Source organism: Rhinocladiella mackenziei (assembly GCF_000835555.1).
Source record: "Rhinocladiella mackenziei CBS 650.93 unplaced genomic scaffold supercont1.1, whole genome shotgun sequence".
In the NCBI taxonomy this organism is placed as follows: domain Eukaryota; kingdom Fungi; phylum Ascomycota; class Eurotiomycetes; order Chaetothyriales; family Herpotrichiellaceae; genus Rhinocladiella; species Rhinocladiella mackenziei.
The window spans coordinates 2938316-2954835 of NW_013550604.1; the positions used below are offsets into that span (position 1 = coordinate 2938316).

General features: G+C 50.6%; 3 protein-coding genes across 3 annotated transcripts; 1 reads left to right on the top strand and 2 right to left on the bottom strand.

Annotated features, from left to right (window-relative positions):
* Positions 1-4392: 4392 nt before the first annotated feature.
* On the bottom strand, positions 4393-6153 carry Z518_01033 (uncharacterized protein; the record flags this gene model as incomplete). The annotated part of the gene is made up of 2 exons (XM_013421634.1): positions 4393-4689; positions 4744-6153. The coding sequence occupies 2 exons, from the start codon at positions 6151-6153 to the stop codon at positions 4393-4395; spliced, it is 1707 nt and encodes a 568-aa protein (XP_013277088.1).
* A 628-nt stretch (positions 6154-6781) lies between these two features.
* Z518_01034 (uncharacterized protein) lies at positions 6782-8197 on the bottom strand (the record flags this gene model as incomplete). Its single annotated transcript, XM_013421635.1, has 3 exons — positions 6782-7200; positions 7250-7565; positions 7619-8197. 3 exons carry the CDS (start codon positions 8195-8197, stop codon positions 6782-6784), a joined length of 1314 nt encoding a protein of 437 aa, XP_013277089.1.
* A 2151-nt stretch (positions 8198-10348) lies between these two features.
* Positions 10349-15724, top strand: Z518_01035 (uncharacterized protein; the record flags this gene model as incomplete). Its single annotated transcript, XM_013421636.1, has 2 exons — positions 10349-14680; positions 14732-15724. The coding sequence occupies 2 exons, from the start codon at positions 10349-10351 to the stop codon at positions 15722-15724; spliced, it is 5325 nt and encodes a 1774-aa protein (XP_013277090.1).
* Positions 15725-16520: the final 796 nt, after the last annotated feature.

A 16520-nucleotide genomic window follows, 5' to 3' on the forward strand; every position in this document is an offset into this window, starting at 1 on the left:
TTAAAGAATAGGGACGAAGCAAAGCGGACTTAAACGTATAGTGTTGGAAAAGAGAATAGCACTTGTCGCGTGCCAATCCTCGCCAGTGACTTCGACTATCTTGGAAGACGAAGGCAAAAAGACTTGCTTACGAGGCGATGGCAGTGCCGCAAAGAGCCGCTGTTTTGTCAATTCGGGGCATTTTTGGGCTGATCTTTGTTACATAATTTCTGACTACGCATTTTTTTTGAAAGACGAGGGATTCATCCTATTACATTTACAGCATATCGACCCATTCGCTCGGTCTGGGGTTGCAAGCCAATTACTTACCCTCAAACCACTCGTTTCTCTGTCTTGGTTGCTTTCACAAACCTCATAGTGTTTGCTTATCCCTCGTCTCAATAGGTAGACAAACCATGACAATGAAAGCAGGCAGCACGAGAGCGCTAGAGAGGTGTAGATTGGAATTTTGGGATCCGTGCTTGCGCTCGTGAATGACAACGATGGGTGTATAGAGACCAGCAATTCGATTGAAAAGGATGCAACGCTAGTGGCGGTTCCACAGTTGGGAGCCAGGAAGGTTTCTCCATGGATCGTTCACGTTTATGACCCTGCTTGACATGGTGAGGCAATGCAGCTTACCTGGTGTGTACGCGTACAAAACTCCGTACGTGATATTCTGGAAGAACGCCACCAAACAGTTAAAAGCCAAATTGAAGGCCAGTCGCCTGCCTAAGACGTCGCTCATGTCCCCAAAGATTGCTGTCATACAAACTTGCGAACAAGGCAAGCGTGGCATACCGGACATTGGTTTCACTGGCCCCAAATTCGGCGTTCAGAGATGGCAATGTCAAAGCCACGACTTGACGCTTATTTTCGGCCACGACGCTGGGTGGACGAGTGGCGTCACTAAGTGGTACAACCACAATCGTGGAAATCCACCAGGTCGCAATTTTTGAAAGGGTTCAAGAAAGGCATTTTGGCTGCTTTGAGAACCGAGATTGCCGTCGGAATTGTACGTATTTGAGCCACTGGTAGCTGCGTACGGCGTTGTGGGTCAAAGATGTGTTGTTTAGAGCATGTGGCTCGATAAATCACTGTCAGAACGTCTCGACAACCGGACGAAAATGATGTGAGAGACTGAATCCTGAAGAAGAATGCAACAAACAATGTCCGTGTTGACTATGGGATAGTGACTCGTGGCACTGCGAGAGAGAAGCGAGTCTAGGTCTTGGAGCATAGTGGTAGCAGGGTTGGCCTAGAATATAAGGTGGACGATGAATGCAACAGCGAAGTCTTTCTCTTTTCTCTCGCAACGGAAAACATAAATGAGCCCCACAAACGGCGAAGTACCAACCAGGCGTAGAGATCAGGAGGTGCCACACGGTATTCTGACGAGGCACGAGCCCGGTTGTTCCCCGGAGGGTGTCGACTCAACGTCAACAAGTTCGGCAAGGCCGCGGCGGCGAGCAAGGCTGAGATGCCCATGAGTGCCTAAGAATGACATATGGACCTTGGACCTTGAACCTACCTATGGAGGTATTGTACACGCCCAGACAGAAGAAATCAACCTTCTCCGATACCAACCACGCAGCTACCTCGATCTCCAGGAACTCGGTCGCGTACTAACTTTGATGACACTGGCACGGCCGAGACTTTGTGTAGATTGTGCACTGGGCCCCGGCGGAGATCGCTGGGAGAGAGGACAAGCCGTGAGAATCGTTTGGAAAGAGAGATACATATGGGGTTTAAGGCTAGCCGCATTCTTTGGCGAACAAGGTTCACGGGGGGTCCACGCGCTATTCCCCAAAATCAACCTATGCCGGTCTTTCGATGTTTTCCTCTTCCTTAAGGTCGAAGGTCAGTAACAAAGAATGTCGTGGCCAGACATCCACCTAAAATAAGAATACAACAAAGAAACTAATCGCCTGTCCAGGCTGAATCTCGATGCCGAAATCCCAATCTTCACTACTAAACTATACCATATCGAGGGCCAGGCAGCGACGCCTATTTCGCAGTCTCCATCTGCAAGTACCCGACCTGCATCTGTCCCAGTGAACACTCAGAACAGAGATCGAAGAGATGCAGCCTTCCGAGACCTTTCTCTAACCCGTGCTACAATAGACACGACCTCGTTTCGCCAAGCTCCTTTCCTCCTTTCTCTCCTTTTCTTGCGCCATCTTCACTGCGTATGCGACCTACGCTGCTCAGGTTCATCAAGCGCCTCCTTTCACGCGACATCAAAGATCTTCTCGCTGTATTTCTGCGAAATATTGCGATCCTGATGCTGCATAATGGTACTTGATGTTGAAGAGTTGGAAATTGTGGGAAAGTCGTATGGGAGGAGGAAATGGGTTTCAAAATGGTCCCTATCTATCCATATGCACACTAGGCGATGAAGACAAATCCTTGCACCGTCCGAGGCGACAAGGTCGACATGATTCCTTGTCTACGCGATGCGTCTGTGGCAGGTCTGCAACGAGGTTTTCTGTTCCTTTCCGGCCGCAGAATCAGCCCGTTCACTCGCGATGCTTATGAGAGACGGGTTATTTTTAAAAAGTTTTCAATCTGAGCCTCCTTTGCGCAGAGATGCGAGCGTGTGCGTGGAAAGAGTGTTTTCCGAGCCCCTTTCGCCTCCTTCAAACTCCCCTTCCGACTTCTTGCTCATCGAGTATTGGTTATGCACATGGGGTGTTTGCACATATATTTCGTGAACAGATCAGAAGAAACTTGCAAACAGCCAGGTTGAGGAACATGGACATGAAGAAGAGAAGCACCATTTAAGCTCTAGGGATCGGTCTCGAGCGAGGGAGGGACGTGAGAAAAGAGATACTTCGATACCGATCTGGTGCTCGGAGAGTGAGAACCAGAGGAAAGGGAACGATGGGGCAGGGCAACCCAGTGACGATTTAAAGTCTAAAAGCCAAAGTTGAGACAACCGAGTGAAGGTGCATTGTTGAAAGACAATCATCTGCATATCTGGCGGTCCATGCTAAATTCAAGAGTACTGATCTGAGGGTTGAATCTTGTCTCAAATCATCTTATACTATGGTACCTTTACAAACTTCCCTTGCCCGTCTCATTCCACTCCTCTTCTCTTCGGGCCAATTTTCCTCGACGGCCCACGGATTCGCTCTCATTCCGCCTCAGCATCGGCCACTGACTGACTCCCAGCTTCTGGGACGGCGCTCAGCTCTCCCACACGATCACATTCCGCTCATAGCGCAACGGCAGACCGATCTCGTTGCTGAACTTACAATGCATAATCGCGAAATGCATCGATCTGCCGCCCTCCATCGTATCTTCCTCTTCGCACTGCCCTAGCCTGCAGATAGCTCATCAGCAGCGCGCTTCCATTTTTGTTTTTTGCCGGCACGGCTTAATAATTTTGCGAGTTCAGGAAACAATTGGCGCGAATCGACGATCTCCAAAAGACCGGCGGGTTGTGGACGTCTGCGATATCAGAGAACGCGAGCTATGTACCCTCGCCTCGCTCCGCGGTGTGGGTGGGATGCTCAGCTTGATAGACTCACCCATGCAGCGTAGTCTACCTGCCTGTGCCGATGGTTTCAACGTCTGATAATGTGCATGTTCGACTATCTGAAGGCAATCCGGCGTTTGTTGTCGGACCATCCCGCTGGATGGGTGGGGGCGAGGTTGAGGCTGATGAGGAAGGGAGACGTATATTAGCGGGGCAAATGTGGGATTCTTGATGGAAGCCGGACGTCGCAATGCGTGAGACAGGTGCGTATTTCGCGGCGCCGGACCAGTGCGGGAGCGGGATTACGGCTGGATTGAAGAAGGGTGTTGAAGTGTCAAGTGAATGCCCGGTGGTGTGAGGCTGACGTTGCAAATGATATTGGGCAGGCGGGTGTGGTTGGTATTTGGTTTCACGGTTGCTGAGCAGTGGAGGAATGATGGGATGTAGGGTGTGCGAGCGGTAGAGCATCAGCTTGATCTTGATCTTTACTTTCTCTTGGGAGTGTTGAGGAATGAACGATGTGCCAGTGGTACATCAATCAGGTGGGGTTGGTCATGGAAACGAGGCGGTTGACATGTAGCGCGCTGGTGTCTCGGGTAGGTGTAAATGAAGAGAAGGAGGTATGATTAACTCTTGCATTGCAGCGTCTGTTCTGGTCTCTTCCCTATTCAATGTGCCATCAGACAAGTATGCAAGATATTTGATCCTGCATGCAAATACCGTCATAACCCAATCCTGTCTTGATCCCGTATACCGTACTTTTATACAAACCTCGCGAGTCGTTTCATACCTGAAACTCTACCCTATCCTTTTTTTTGCCTTGACCTCATAAACACCGTCGCTTCGACTTAATTTCGATACTCTTGCCCGCTATACAACAAAAGGAAAATTATTATGTCCCGGCTGTCCCCAAGAAATGGCCGTTCAGGTTTTCAAGTTTCTTCATCTTCTGATTTATCTGTTTCATCATCTTCTTCTTCATTTCCAGAGGCCCATCCTTCGGCCTCGAGATTTGGAGAACGGATTCCAAAGCTGAGTAAAAAGCCGACGAACGCGACGCCGCCAAAAATACCAAAGGCTAGTGCTTCACCTTTTGGGTGGACTTTGGTGGCAAGGGAGAAGAGGCCCCCGGATACAAATGGACCGACGGCACGGCCTGCTGCAGAAAGTGTCTGGGCGAGGCCGTTAAGTGTTCCTAGGACGGAATGATCGGGAGCAGAGTTTGTAACCTGAATAAAGTCAGTCAACAAGAGCATCTTTAGGTTTGCATTTGGAGTACTCACCAGCAGTAAAGCACTCGTTAGACCTCCGACAGCGGCGACAGTTTTGATGAGAAGTACAGCGCAAATCTCGAGCCATAGCCAAGCAGCGCCGCTTGTAATCGCCCCTTGCCCGTCATCGCGTTTCTTATACCCAACCCATGGCATGAGAATGTAAGCAATCACGAATCCTCCAAGTCCAGCCCTGTAAGCCCATCTATTGCCCATCATATCTCGCAATTTTCCAAAAACGCCCACTTGGAATAAAATGGTCACAACTCCAGCAAAGGCAAGTGACAGTCCGATTTCTTCGGGATCCAAGTTCCGTCCGGTCGGCGGAGCAGCTTGCGCAAAAATGGGATAGAGTGAATTGAAGGAGATATTGGACAGTTGGAAGATGAGATACGTCAGGAGAAGGAGGACGGTGTCTCTGTTGAGCACGTCACTGCTTCGCAATTCCTCTGTGGCAGAGAAGAATGTAGCTGGCTCTAAGTAGCCATCGCTGTCTTCATCGTCTGAAGACTCAACCAGTCCATTGCTCCTAGGTTGTTGCATTTTTCCTTTGCGCCTCAAATAATGCGGTCTGCTTGAAGCCGAAAATTGCCAAAACCAAGCGAATAAGTTCCGAACTCGAGTTCCAAGAGGTGGGAGATATTGGACCTCTTCCAGACTCTCTTCCAGAAATATTGAGGTGACGACAAAATCCACTATAAGAATTGCCGCGGAGAACATATTGGGCAGTAGATACGGATAAGGATTCGGTTTTGACTTGTCGAACGGGTTTCTTGGGGACACCAGGACTCCGCCAATAACAGGACCAGTGATTCCTCCGAGGCCGTATATGACAGGCAGATAGGTGAAAGCTCTGGACTGATTGCTGCGATCTGTAATCTCACCTAGGCAGGTAGAGACAACACCTTGATTTCCATTCAACAGTCCCATCAGAGCCTGGACCACAACGGCTTGCCAAAGTGTCCGGACGAAGCCAAATGCGATAAAGCAGGCTGCTGTAAACAATGTGCCCATCAATATTACCGGTTTTCTCCCTATACGATCTGATAGCCAGCCCCAAAAGAAGTTTGTAGTGAGTTGCGCAAGCGCAAAGGCGGATGCTATGGTTCCAACGTACACGCCCTCTTGTCCAGGATTGACTTCGGGAAACCTTGAAGCCATGTGAGGGAGGTAAGGGCTGATCGAATTGAGGGCTGTCTGTTCGCATAGCGCTATGACGGCCAAAATGGCCATCTGTTTTTTGGGCAAAGGCGAACTGAGATGGTTCTCGCGGTCGGAATTGTGAATGTCATGACTAGAGGAATTGGAAGAATCGGACAAGGGTCGGCCTCGTGATTTGGGAGGAGATATGCCATCGAAGGTCTGGTAGTGAGGAATAGAAGATTTTCGGCGGAGTAGTGGTCCCTGGTCAGATGGTTTCATGATCGCGTATCAAGACCTCATCGGAGCCGCTGAGCGGCGAGGTGGTGTTGATGGTAACCAAGGTGGGGTGGGGACAACAGGAACTTGGGCTCGACGTGGCTACAGTATACGGACCATTCTGACACCGGAACACTCAAGAGGAGAGAGGTCTTCCAAGGAGGGAAGACAACAGTCGATAAAAAGGCTCCTGGCACAGGCTGCGCAGGCCTACTCAAGTTTTGGACCGCGGGAGAAATCTTAAATGACGTCTCAATCCCGAGTCCCATTGGATTCCGGACTTGGCCAATCGGCTGAAGGATCCCACTTTTTTTTTTTTTTTTTTTTTTTGCCTTAGGCCACTCATATTTACCGGCAATACTTCAACTGGTCCTGAAATGCATTCCGACGTTATGGGATTCAATTGGCTCTGTGATATCGTCAAAATGCTTTCATTGAATACTGTGGAAACAGGAAAAGTGACACAGCCCGACAAAGAGCCCGTCATGTCTGCAGGCAGTTAGCTCTTGTGCGCATCGGGAAGCCATCATATCAACTCTAAAATAATACAAGATCGACCGTCGGACTCGAACGGATATCATGGTGAGGTTTGGACATCGAAAACCCGATTCCTCAACCATTCCTGTCCTCTTCAGTTCAACCCTACCGCAGCGACCCACTCCACATGCGAAGCGACTTCATTTTTCACAGCACTCTCCGGAGCTGCCTTTGTGACATTGGGTTTATAATGCTGGGTGAAATCATATTGAAGAGCATTGGGTGATCGCATGAATTCACGCTGCGCCTCCAGATCGCCCTCAATGCTCTTGAGCATTTTCAAAAATTCGTCGTTTTCCAAAGCCTTGTCTGGATCTTGACCGTACAATCGCCGAATGTTATCCGAAGAAATGGGGTCGGTAACGGTTTGATATCTCTGTCGTCGCATTTCTGAGTACTTGTCGAGAATGCTCTCATCTGCTTTGCCTTCGTATACACCGATCATGCAATCGTATAGACCTCCAATGTCGACGAGACCGCCTGTCAAACCTAGGCCTCCGAAGGGATTGCAAACTATTTATGGTATTAGCGATTGGGGCTAGAGACCTCAAGCCTGACTTACTGTGAGCTGCATCTGCGGCGAGCAAGAATCTTCCAACTCTCATGCTGTCCACCAATCGTTGATGGATTTTGTAAGGGCTGATGGCGGCAAGATTGTACTCGCCCGGTTTGGGATGTCCGGGCAGCATAGCTTCGTATTTCATCGGTTGTCGTGCAATCAACTCTTCTCGAGTGAGGCCAGAAATCTCACCATAGCTCACTCTCCACCAACCGCTGCCGTCAGCATTTTTGGTGAGTCGAGCAACCATATGCCAATGCTCGGGGTGAATGAAAAAATTGGTATCATCATAGCCAAATTTCTCAAAGGGATAAGCGACCTAAATGGGGATGAGAATTGGGTGCTATTCTGACACAAGGAGGCGCGACTTACATTCGTCGCCACGATTTGTTTGTCCCAGGTATAGCCAGGGAAATCCCTCTCTCCATACAGTCGTCTTCTGACCGTGCTGGAAGCCCCATCACACCCAACAATGTAAGTGGCCACCATCCGTTTCTTACCATCCGGTGTTTCAGCATCCACCCACGCCTTGTCGGCATCCTGGCCAACGTCCACAACTTTGTGCCTAAAGCTCACTTTGACGGTGGGTTGGGCTATGGCATGCCTATAAAGCAGACGATCGAGCTGGGCCAGGGGTAGACATGCCAGTCGATTTGGATCATCATGCATAAGTCTGTTGTCGAAGCCGGCAAGATAGGTGCCGTCGAGTTTTCTCCAACAAGTCTTTACCGGGTCAAATCCTTCCTTTCGAACGTCGTCGATGACTCCAGCACGTCTTAACTCATACGCAGCTGGAGGACCATAGTATGCCGCACGGGGAGAATCATCTAACTCCGCAGCCGCCTCTAGGATGTGTACAGTGACGCCTTTCTTTGCCAACATCAGACCTAGTAGGAGACCGGAAGGCCCAGCTCCGACAATGATGGTCCATGGATTGTTTGAAGCTGCCATCTTGGTTCCAGGCATAGAGGAAAGACAAGACATTGCAGAGTGAAAGACTCTGAATTGGGGAGCAACAATGGTGTGGTGCGATAGCCCCGTGATATCTCACAACTTACTTATACGATGCAGCGGGCTCGCAAGCCCCGCGATAGACTTTTCCTGCCGTCACGTCAGGAGGCGACGTGCCGCTGGATGCAGATGCCGAGACAGGCAGACAAATGTACTGTCTCTGGAACCGGTAGTGCCCTGCACAGGCAGTGGCTCTCTTTAGGGAAATCTGCGGATGTGGAGAAGTTGATTGAGTAGGAGGGAGTGAGTGTGTGAGGAAGGGTGGGGCGTGGATGACGTGGAGATGCTTTACAGATGAGAAGCAACGCCGTCAAAAGTTCTCGAGGTCCAATCCGTTGTAGGAGCGATCGGATAGTAGAGTGGCATATGATTGCAGCGTATCTGATTGATGCATGCTACGCAGATAGAATACTAGGTAAGGGCGCGGGCATGAAAAGCCTGTTCGTCAGTTGAGGTTCAATGCAGCCTTGTTGGGGTTTTTAAGCTAGCCCCGCATTAGGCAAACGTACCTGGAGAAGGTAATTCTAGACAAAATTTAGTGGGGCTTGCCCGGGTCATTTTCTTTTCACCACTTCACAAAAGTCGATTTCTGCACTTGCATTTTGATTCTCGATCATCCCTTCTTTCTTCTCTTCCACGTGCGGGACTCCTCGGCGTTGCCCTCGGCATTAGCCCTGTGTCAACCGAAAATGGTCTAGGCGTCCGCGTCGGACGAGGCCGAGCGCTATGGCCACCACACATCTAGATGCAGACAATGTGGCCGAGGCCCATAAGACGCTTTATGACCAAGGCTTCGAGATTCGGAGTCAAGTCGCTAGCTCCAAGCATGTCCAGCGTTCACTGCAAAAGAACTCATCTGATTTTGCTTGGCCTATGGTAACTGAGGTGGGTTGAGGATGTATTTGGACCTGTCCTAGCCTGCTCAACGTTGTCATGCTCTGCGCTCTAAATCGAATGACCGAGCTCACCGTCCCATGTCAGAGGAGCGGTCAACCATGGTGCGAGCGAGGTGGAGATTCGAAAGACCTTAATGCAGGTCGCTGCTTGTTGTGGACTGCCTGCCGAACTCGAAGGGGTACCGGTTGCTGAAGGGGTGCTGAAGACGGCCCCGTGACTGAGGTTAAGTAGGAGAAGATAAGTGGTATAAATGCACAAGATCAGAAACACTAGTTGTCAGTCGGTGGACTTGGTATCTTACAATCCATGTTTCACTGGCCCTTACCTTGCAGAACTGGCCTGAATTTGACCTTGCTTAACTCGGCACATAATTTGAGGCTGCATCTGGTGAGGCTGCCTTTGCTGTTTTTGATGACCGAGCTCGCCTTGGCTCTTTGACTGTATAGCAGCCAGGAGCAGCTACCTGACCCCTTCAATGCATCCCGTTGTCTTCATCAAAGCAGCTGAAATTGAGACATCTTTATCAACATCAATCCAAGAAAAGCTCAGAGAAGAATTTACAAACTAGGGGGTTCGCAGACTTGCACTCCTACAGAGATACCCATGTACGTTGCCTAAAATTCGTCTATGGATAGGTAAAGCGGGCGTCCGGCAAGGTGACTAGAATTACCCACAAGCCCTCAGTCCGTTTTCGGTATTTTACGGCCAGTAGCCTCATCCGCCACACATAGTGCGGATTAATTCACATTTCTTCGTACTGTCGCTGTAATTTCAGACGTGGCCCCAAAGTCGATCATCCCGCTGACGGCTGCGACATGTTTGTTGGCACAATTCATCTTTGCCTATTCCTGCTACTCCGCGCTCCTCCTCCGAGCTCCCAGCACCTGTCATGGATGGTGTGCTATCTATTTCAATCTTTGTATCCTAGTGCTCATTACCACGCCACTTCTAGACCTTCAGAACTGGTGCAGGCCTGAGTCGACATCATTCTTCCCGAGGTTGCCTTGTGACCACTGGCCATCCTCACGGATGAACCAGCGCAGCCTACCGTCATCTCTGGCTGAGTGACTGGTGTTGTGAAATCGCATTTCACCCCTTCGCCAAACCGTCGAATATGCGCACCGACGTCCTAGACGGAGCCTGCGCTGACTTTCTCTCGCGTCACGATCAAGCCGCACCGCTCTCGCGCTGACAATGGCCGGCTATCAGAATGGACAGCCCTACTATCCTTCCAACAATCATCCTTCATCCGGTCAAAATACCGCCCAAGCGCCTTATGGCTCTCAACCCATATACCCATCGCGACCTCTCGAACGCACCCCTAGTTTCGATGCCGGAGATGATGAGCGATTCTTTGATGGAGATCAGACAGATGGGGCAGCCCAGGGATATCCAACATATACGGGACCGGCTGGGGCCAGCTCTCCAGTGAATAGAACTCAATCGGCCAATATCCATCAATCCGCGTCTGGTCCTTTCAGGACGAACACGCAACATACCGCATTAAGTGGATATCAACACCAATATCAACCGGGGGTGCCCGCTCATGCACCCTATAATCCCGCGCAATATCAACAGCAGCAGACCACATACAATCCGCAGGCATATGTCACACCCCAGTCGGCGCATACAACCAGCCCCTATCAACCATACGTCCCTGCCGCGTACGGCGACCCCAACCGCGCTCGTCGCACTTCCGTGTACAACAGCTACGGATATTACGATGCAAACTCCCAGGTCAATTATTCTTCTTCACAGCCTCCCCCACCGCCTCCGCGCTCGGAACAGCAGTCATATCCCCCAACACAATCATACGGTGCCTACCAGCACGATGCCGCTCAACAGTACCCTCCCCGTCATCCTAGTACATCTTCCACCGGCCAAAGCTATTCTACATATTCTCCACCGGCTCCCGCTCCTCCGCCACACGATCCTTCCCTCTCGGGCCGGCCTTACTCGGGCTCTACGAGCATTTCGGAGGGAGGATATGCACATTCTTCGGCAGTATCTGCTCCATATCATAGTTCGAGCTTGGCGGCGTATTCATCATCTGATGTAAATCGAAATTCTTCGTTTGCAAGTCGGATGAGCAGCCAATCTGCTTTAACCCAACCTACCATCCCTCCTCCACCCAATCGACAGCCTTCGAACAGATCTCCTCAACGCACGAATACTCTCGACCGTCATCCACAAGGAAGATCTCTCCCTGGTGTTCCATCTGAATCCGAATCCGACAATGATTATTTTCAGTCGGGTGAGCCTCAAGATCTTGCAGCGCGAAACGCTGTCCCGCCAGGCTATGATGACTTGATGCACCATCTGGACGAGGCAATCGAGGGCACTTCGAGTCATGCCAGATCTGCCAGTGACCAGAGGTACCGTGAGTCTAGAGATGAGGGACCGGACTTCCCGCAGCCGTCCCCACGGCTCCCGGTCTCGCCAGACGAGGTCCCGACGCATCTCAATGGCAATATTGCGTCTACAGGAGACACGTACATCAACTATGGAGCATTTACTGACGACAGTGATGCTGAAGCGGCTGCTGGCCTTGCTGCGATGCAGGCATTGGACGAACAAGAAAGGCAAGAGGACGCGCGCAGGCGCAGCGGCTCAGCTACTCTCTTTCCAAGCCAGCCTCGCGCCGACGAAGACATGCCTCGGATGTCTTCACAGGAACAGAGCAGCGACAGCGACTACGCAGGTTATGATTTAAGTCTTGCAGGCGGGGGCTATGCACCAGACGTATCCTATAGCGAATCAACTGTGTCTAATTACGCAGCCGCTGCTGCGATGCCGCAAAGCGAGCTGTATGGGCGACTGAACACACGAATGGATTCAGTCCGCAGCTCGGGCGTGTCATCAGAAGGAAGAGAGTCCCAAACAAGTGGATTTGAGTCAATCCCGCCGGTGGAGACTCTCCATCCATTTTCTCCTATCCACAATGTTGCTCGGGTGGACACGGGGGGCACGGGTGGTCTAACAGAACCGAGTTCGCACCTCAGGCGACTGAGTTATGAAGACGGAGATGAGACAACGTTGATGGATTCAGAGACTGGAGGACACTCAGGAGACACAAGCCCATCACGGGAATCAATGCCCGACCTTTTCTTCCATCCGGGTATGAGTCAGCAGCGGCCGTTACCACCCCCTCCTTCACACTCAGATCCCGGTTTGCGAATCCCACATTTGATCCCCGCTGGTACTTACACCCAACAAAGTCGATTCTCTCAGTACACCGATCCCGCTACGCGTGGTTATCCGTCTGCTCCAGATGCGTACTCAGCCTCTTTGCTCAGCCCATCATCCGTGCCTCGTTCCACCTCATTGTCAAGTACACGAAGTGCACCAAAAGCGGACTATCCGATACGCTCGAAAACAGATGCGGACCGCCAGAAGCTATTGCGGCAACAAGATCGGCCGGTGTCTGACCTCTATGATATCGTCAGCCCACAATCTGCGGTCGCGTTGGATCTTCCAGCGATTCCAAAGAAACGTTACAATCCAGCCAAACTGACAGCTGACCAATTTAAGAAATGCTCTGAGCCTTGGGCTCTTAGCTCTGTTTTGGCATGGATTAAGGAGCTGGCCGAAGAGGAAGCTGATTTGAAAGAGAACAACATCGCGGAGGGCATTGTGGCCCTTTTTATGCACAAAGTACCAACAATGTACATTACTGAGGCTGAAGGTCTGGGAGAACGAGTTGTGAAAGAGATGTTGGCTGCGAATGCACTCGTGAGAGAAGAGGAGTGGGTCAAATTCGGACCTGGCACGATGTCTGGGGTTCTCTATCAACTGACCGGGACCGGATGTTATTCCTCAAAGCTGCATTTGTATCACACCCGAGGACGTTGCTATTCGTACCACTGCATGAGGACGTTGAAAAAGCTTGATCTCGATGCTTTACCAGTCGAAAAGAAGTCCGAAGACTGGACTACGTTCTACAAACTCAAGAAAGAGGATCTCGAGAACCACGACAAGAAGGAGATTGAACGTCAAAATGTTCTCCATGAAATCGTCACCAGCGAAGATCTCTACATCAGCCAACTAGACGTACTGCGGGTTCTTTATCGGGACCGACTTTCGGCTACTCAGCCACCCATCGTCCTCACCAAAAAGCTCCCGACATTTTTGAGGGAAGTGTTTGGCGGCGTTGATAAGGTGAAGAAAGTCAATCAAGACTATCTCTTGGGACAGCTCAAATATAGACAAACTGAGCAAGGACCTTGGATAGTAGGGTTCAGCGACATTTTCCGTGAATGGATCAGGAAAGCTCGAGCTGTGTACGTCGAGTACGCCTCAAATTTCCCCCGTGCAGATTATCTCATGCGTCGAGAGGCGGAAAGGAATATTCACTTCAAAAATTTCCTTGACCAAGCTCGAGAAGACAAACGTTCAAATCGATTGGGTTGGGACAATTATCTCAAGGCTCCTATCACCAGATTGCAACGCTACAGTCTACTTCTCTCCACGGTGCAGAAGAATATGTTGAAAGAGTCCGAAGAGAAAAACAATCTCGCATATGCCTTGGATGAAATCCGAGCTGCCACTTTTGAATGTGACTCCAAATATGCCGAAATGACCAAAAAGATGGAATTGATCGAGATGCAAAACAAGTTGAGACTTCGGCCTCCCATGGAGAAAGAGGTGGAGCTCAATCTCGATCACCTGGGCCGAGAAATCATTTTTCGGGGTGAATTGCAACGCGCCGGCGGCAAAGGTTTTCAATGGGTGGATACGCATGCAATCCTCTTTGACCATTACTTGGTCCTAGCCAAACCTCTGAGCCGCGATCGCAAGGAAGGGTATTATGACGTTTCAAAAGTTCCAATCCCGATGGATTTGCTCGTGTTGGAAAGCTCCAACGAACCCGCGGTGGTGAAGTCTTCAGTCAAGGGAATTGGTGCGGTTACCACGACCGTGGTGCCTCGAGGCCAAACCACTCCTGATTCTCGAATTGCAAGGGCGCAGTCCTCAGCAAGCGGTGGCGCGGCAGGCCCCTTGTCACACACAAGCACCAATCTCTCGATAGGGTCGGGAAACACGAGTCAGTCCATGGTCCCAATCACCACTCTCGACAGCGGAAGTTCCAAAGAGGAAAAGATCATGTACCCTTTCCGTGTGAAGCATTTGGGTAAAACCGAGACATACACTCTCTATGCTCCCAGCGCACAAAATCGACAAGATTGGTGTGAAGCCATCATTCAAGCCAAAACGAGACACGCCGAAGCACTGTTCTCTCAGAACGCTGAGCCGTTCAAACTTAGGGTCCTTGCTGACACTGCTTTCGGCTACGAGGGAATTAGTTATCCCGCGAAACGAATCCTGATCCGCGGTACACCATTAGACAGGGCCATCCAAGAGGCCGAGAAGAAATTTGAGGGTCAGGGCCGACCAGCACCGGTTTGCAGAGCCCCGGTGAATTGCGCCACTGTGTTCAATCAACCATACGGTAGACTTATGTGCGCTGTGGGCACCGACTATGGCGTGTTCATCTCCGAATATCAAAATTCTCGGGGATGGGTGAGGGTAAGTTGATCGAGCCCAATCTGATCCGGACGGTCCAATAACATGTTATAGGCTATCCAAATGCAGCGAGTGTCACAAATTGCAGTTCTGGAAGAGTTTAACCTGTTTCTGCTCATTTCAGACAAGGCACTTATTGCCTATCATCTTGACGTTGTTTGTCCGCCCTCTGGTAACCCGGTTGCTCAGGGCGATGCCTCAAGTCGCAAAGCGCCTCAGAAATTGTCCGGCTCCAAGGATATTGGATTCTTCGTGACTGGTCGGATGAAGGAGAGAACCCTGGTATTCTACAAGAAGCGAGATGGCATCGCCTCCACGTTCAAGGTTCTCGAGCCAGTTCTTCAAAAGAGTACAACCAACAGATCACGATTTTTGCCCTCAGCCTCACGCCGAGGCCAGACGGAATTTTTCCGAGAATATGATGAGTTCTACATTCCAGCCGAGTGCTATGGACTGAACTTATTCCAATCGAGTCTGGCCATATCGACGGCACGAGGTGTGGAAGTCTTGACTTTGGAAAAGAAGCAAACGTGGAGTGTACCCAATTTGAGAAGCGAACAACCGGAAACGCAAGCACATCTCAGCTCGATTGCCGGTCGAATTAAAGATCTCAAGCCCTTGGGCATGTTCAGGCTTGGAGAAGCAGAATTCTTGGTCACATTCGAGGAGTGTGCTGTCTATGTCAACAAGCACGGAGACATATCGCGTGGAGTGGTGATGGAATTTGTGGGTCGGGCCAGATCGGCTTGTCTCTACGCCCAATACTTGATCCTTGTCGACGATGATTTTGTGGAGATTCGAGACGCACAGAACGGTCGACTCAAGCAAGTTATTGCCGGCAAAGATATCAAGTTGCTTGATGATGGTGGGGGGGGCTCGGGAGGCGCTCAAACACAGCCACAGGCGGCGTTAGGAGGAGGAATCAACGGTCTCGGGCTCAAGAACTTTGGAAATGCACCGCGTACACCAAAATTGGTACTGCAACATCCGGAGTATGAAAAGAGCCACGTCGTTGTTGAGTTGCTGCTGAGCGCGGAAACTGAATAGGCCAGATTATGCCAATTCTTGGGATGGACGGTGGTGTCCTCTTTGTTCAGCATTAATGATGCTCAGGTTTTCAGACATGAAGGAATGGCCGGAGTACGAATGAATGACCTTGGACTATGGCTGCTAACGGCCAGGAGGAACAATAGGTGTTTCACTCAGGAATGGTCCATTGCTCGAAAGATGGAGACACCAGTTCTAATATACCTCTACATTGGAGCCTTTGATCCTGATGTTTCATTCCGGAACTGAATACCTTCTCGTGATCGTCAAGTGTAAAGGAGCGAGTCTGCCGGAGGAGAAAAGCCCCCTGCCTCCCCGGGCCCCGGGGGTTCAATCACGTGATTTTGCGATGCCTGGAGAATCCGGACGCTGGTAACGAAAAGTGGCACAACTTGAAAAGAAAGCACTTGTAAGCCTCAGTGTCTCCCTCGATGTAGAGCGAAAAACACGTATCGAGGAAACGTAACTCCGAGGTGGTACTCGGTTCCAAAGCCGACGAGCTGATCGGACATACTGGCGCTCGAGAACTTGCAGAGACCTGAATTCATCACCGGCTATTGATTACTTCGAAGAGCCCACCTGAACTCTCTCATGCATCAATCTTCCGTACTTGTTCACCCTGCATAGAGAGGGAAGGAGAAGAAAGCAGAAGACTATTGCACTGCGTGCGGTGCCGCCAAGGCTCAGGGCGTGGAACGGACCAGGCCTGGACTTTAGCAGTATTATTATGGGCCCGGGGTCTCTGCGGATGTGACCAGTGTTGTTGTGGCCGATTGCAGACATATCCTCTGGGTCT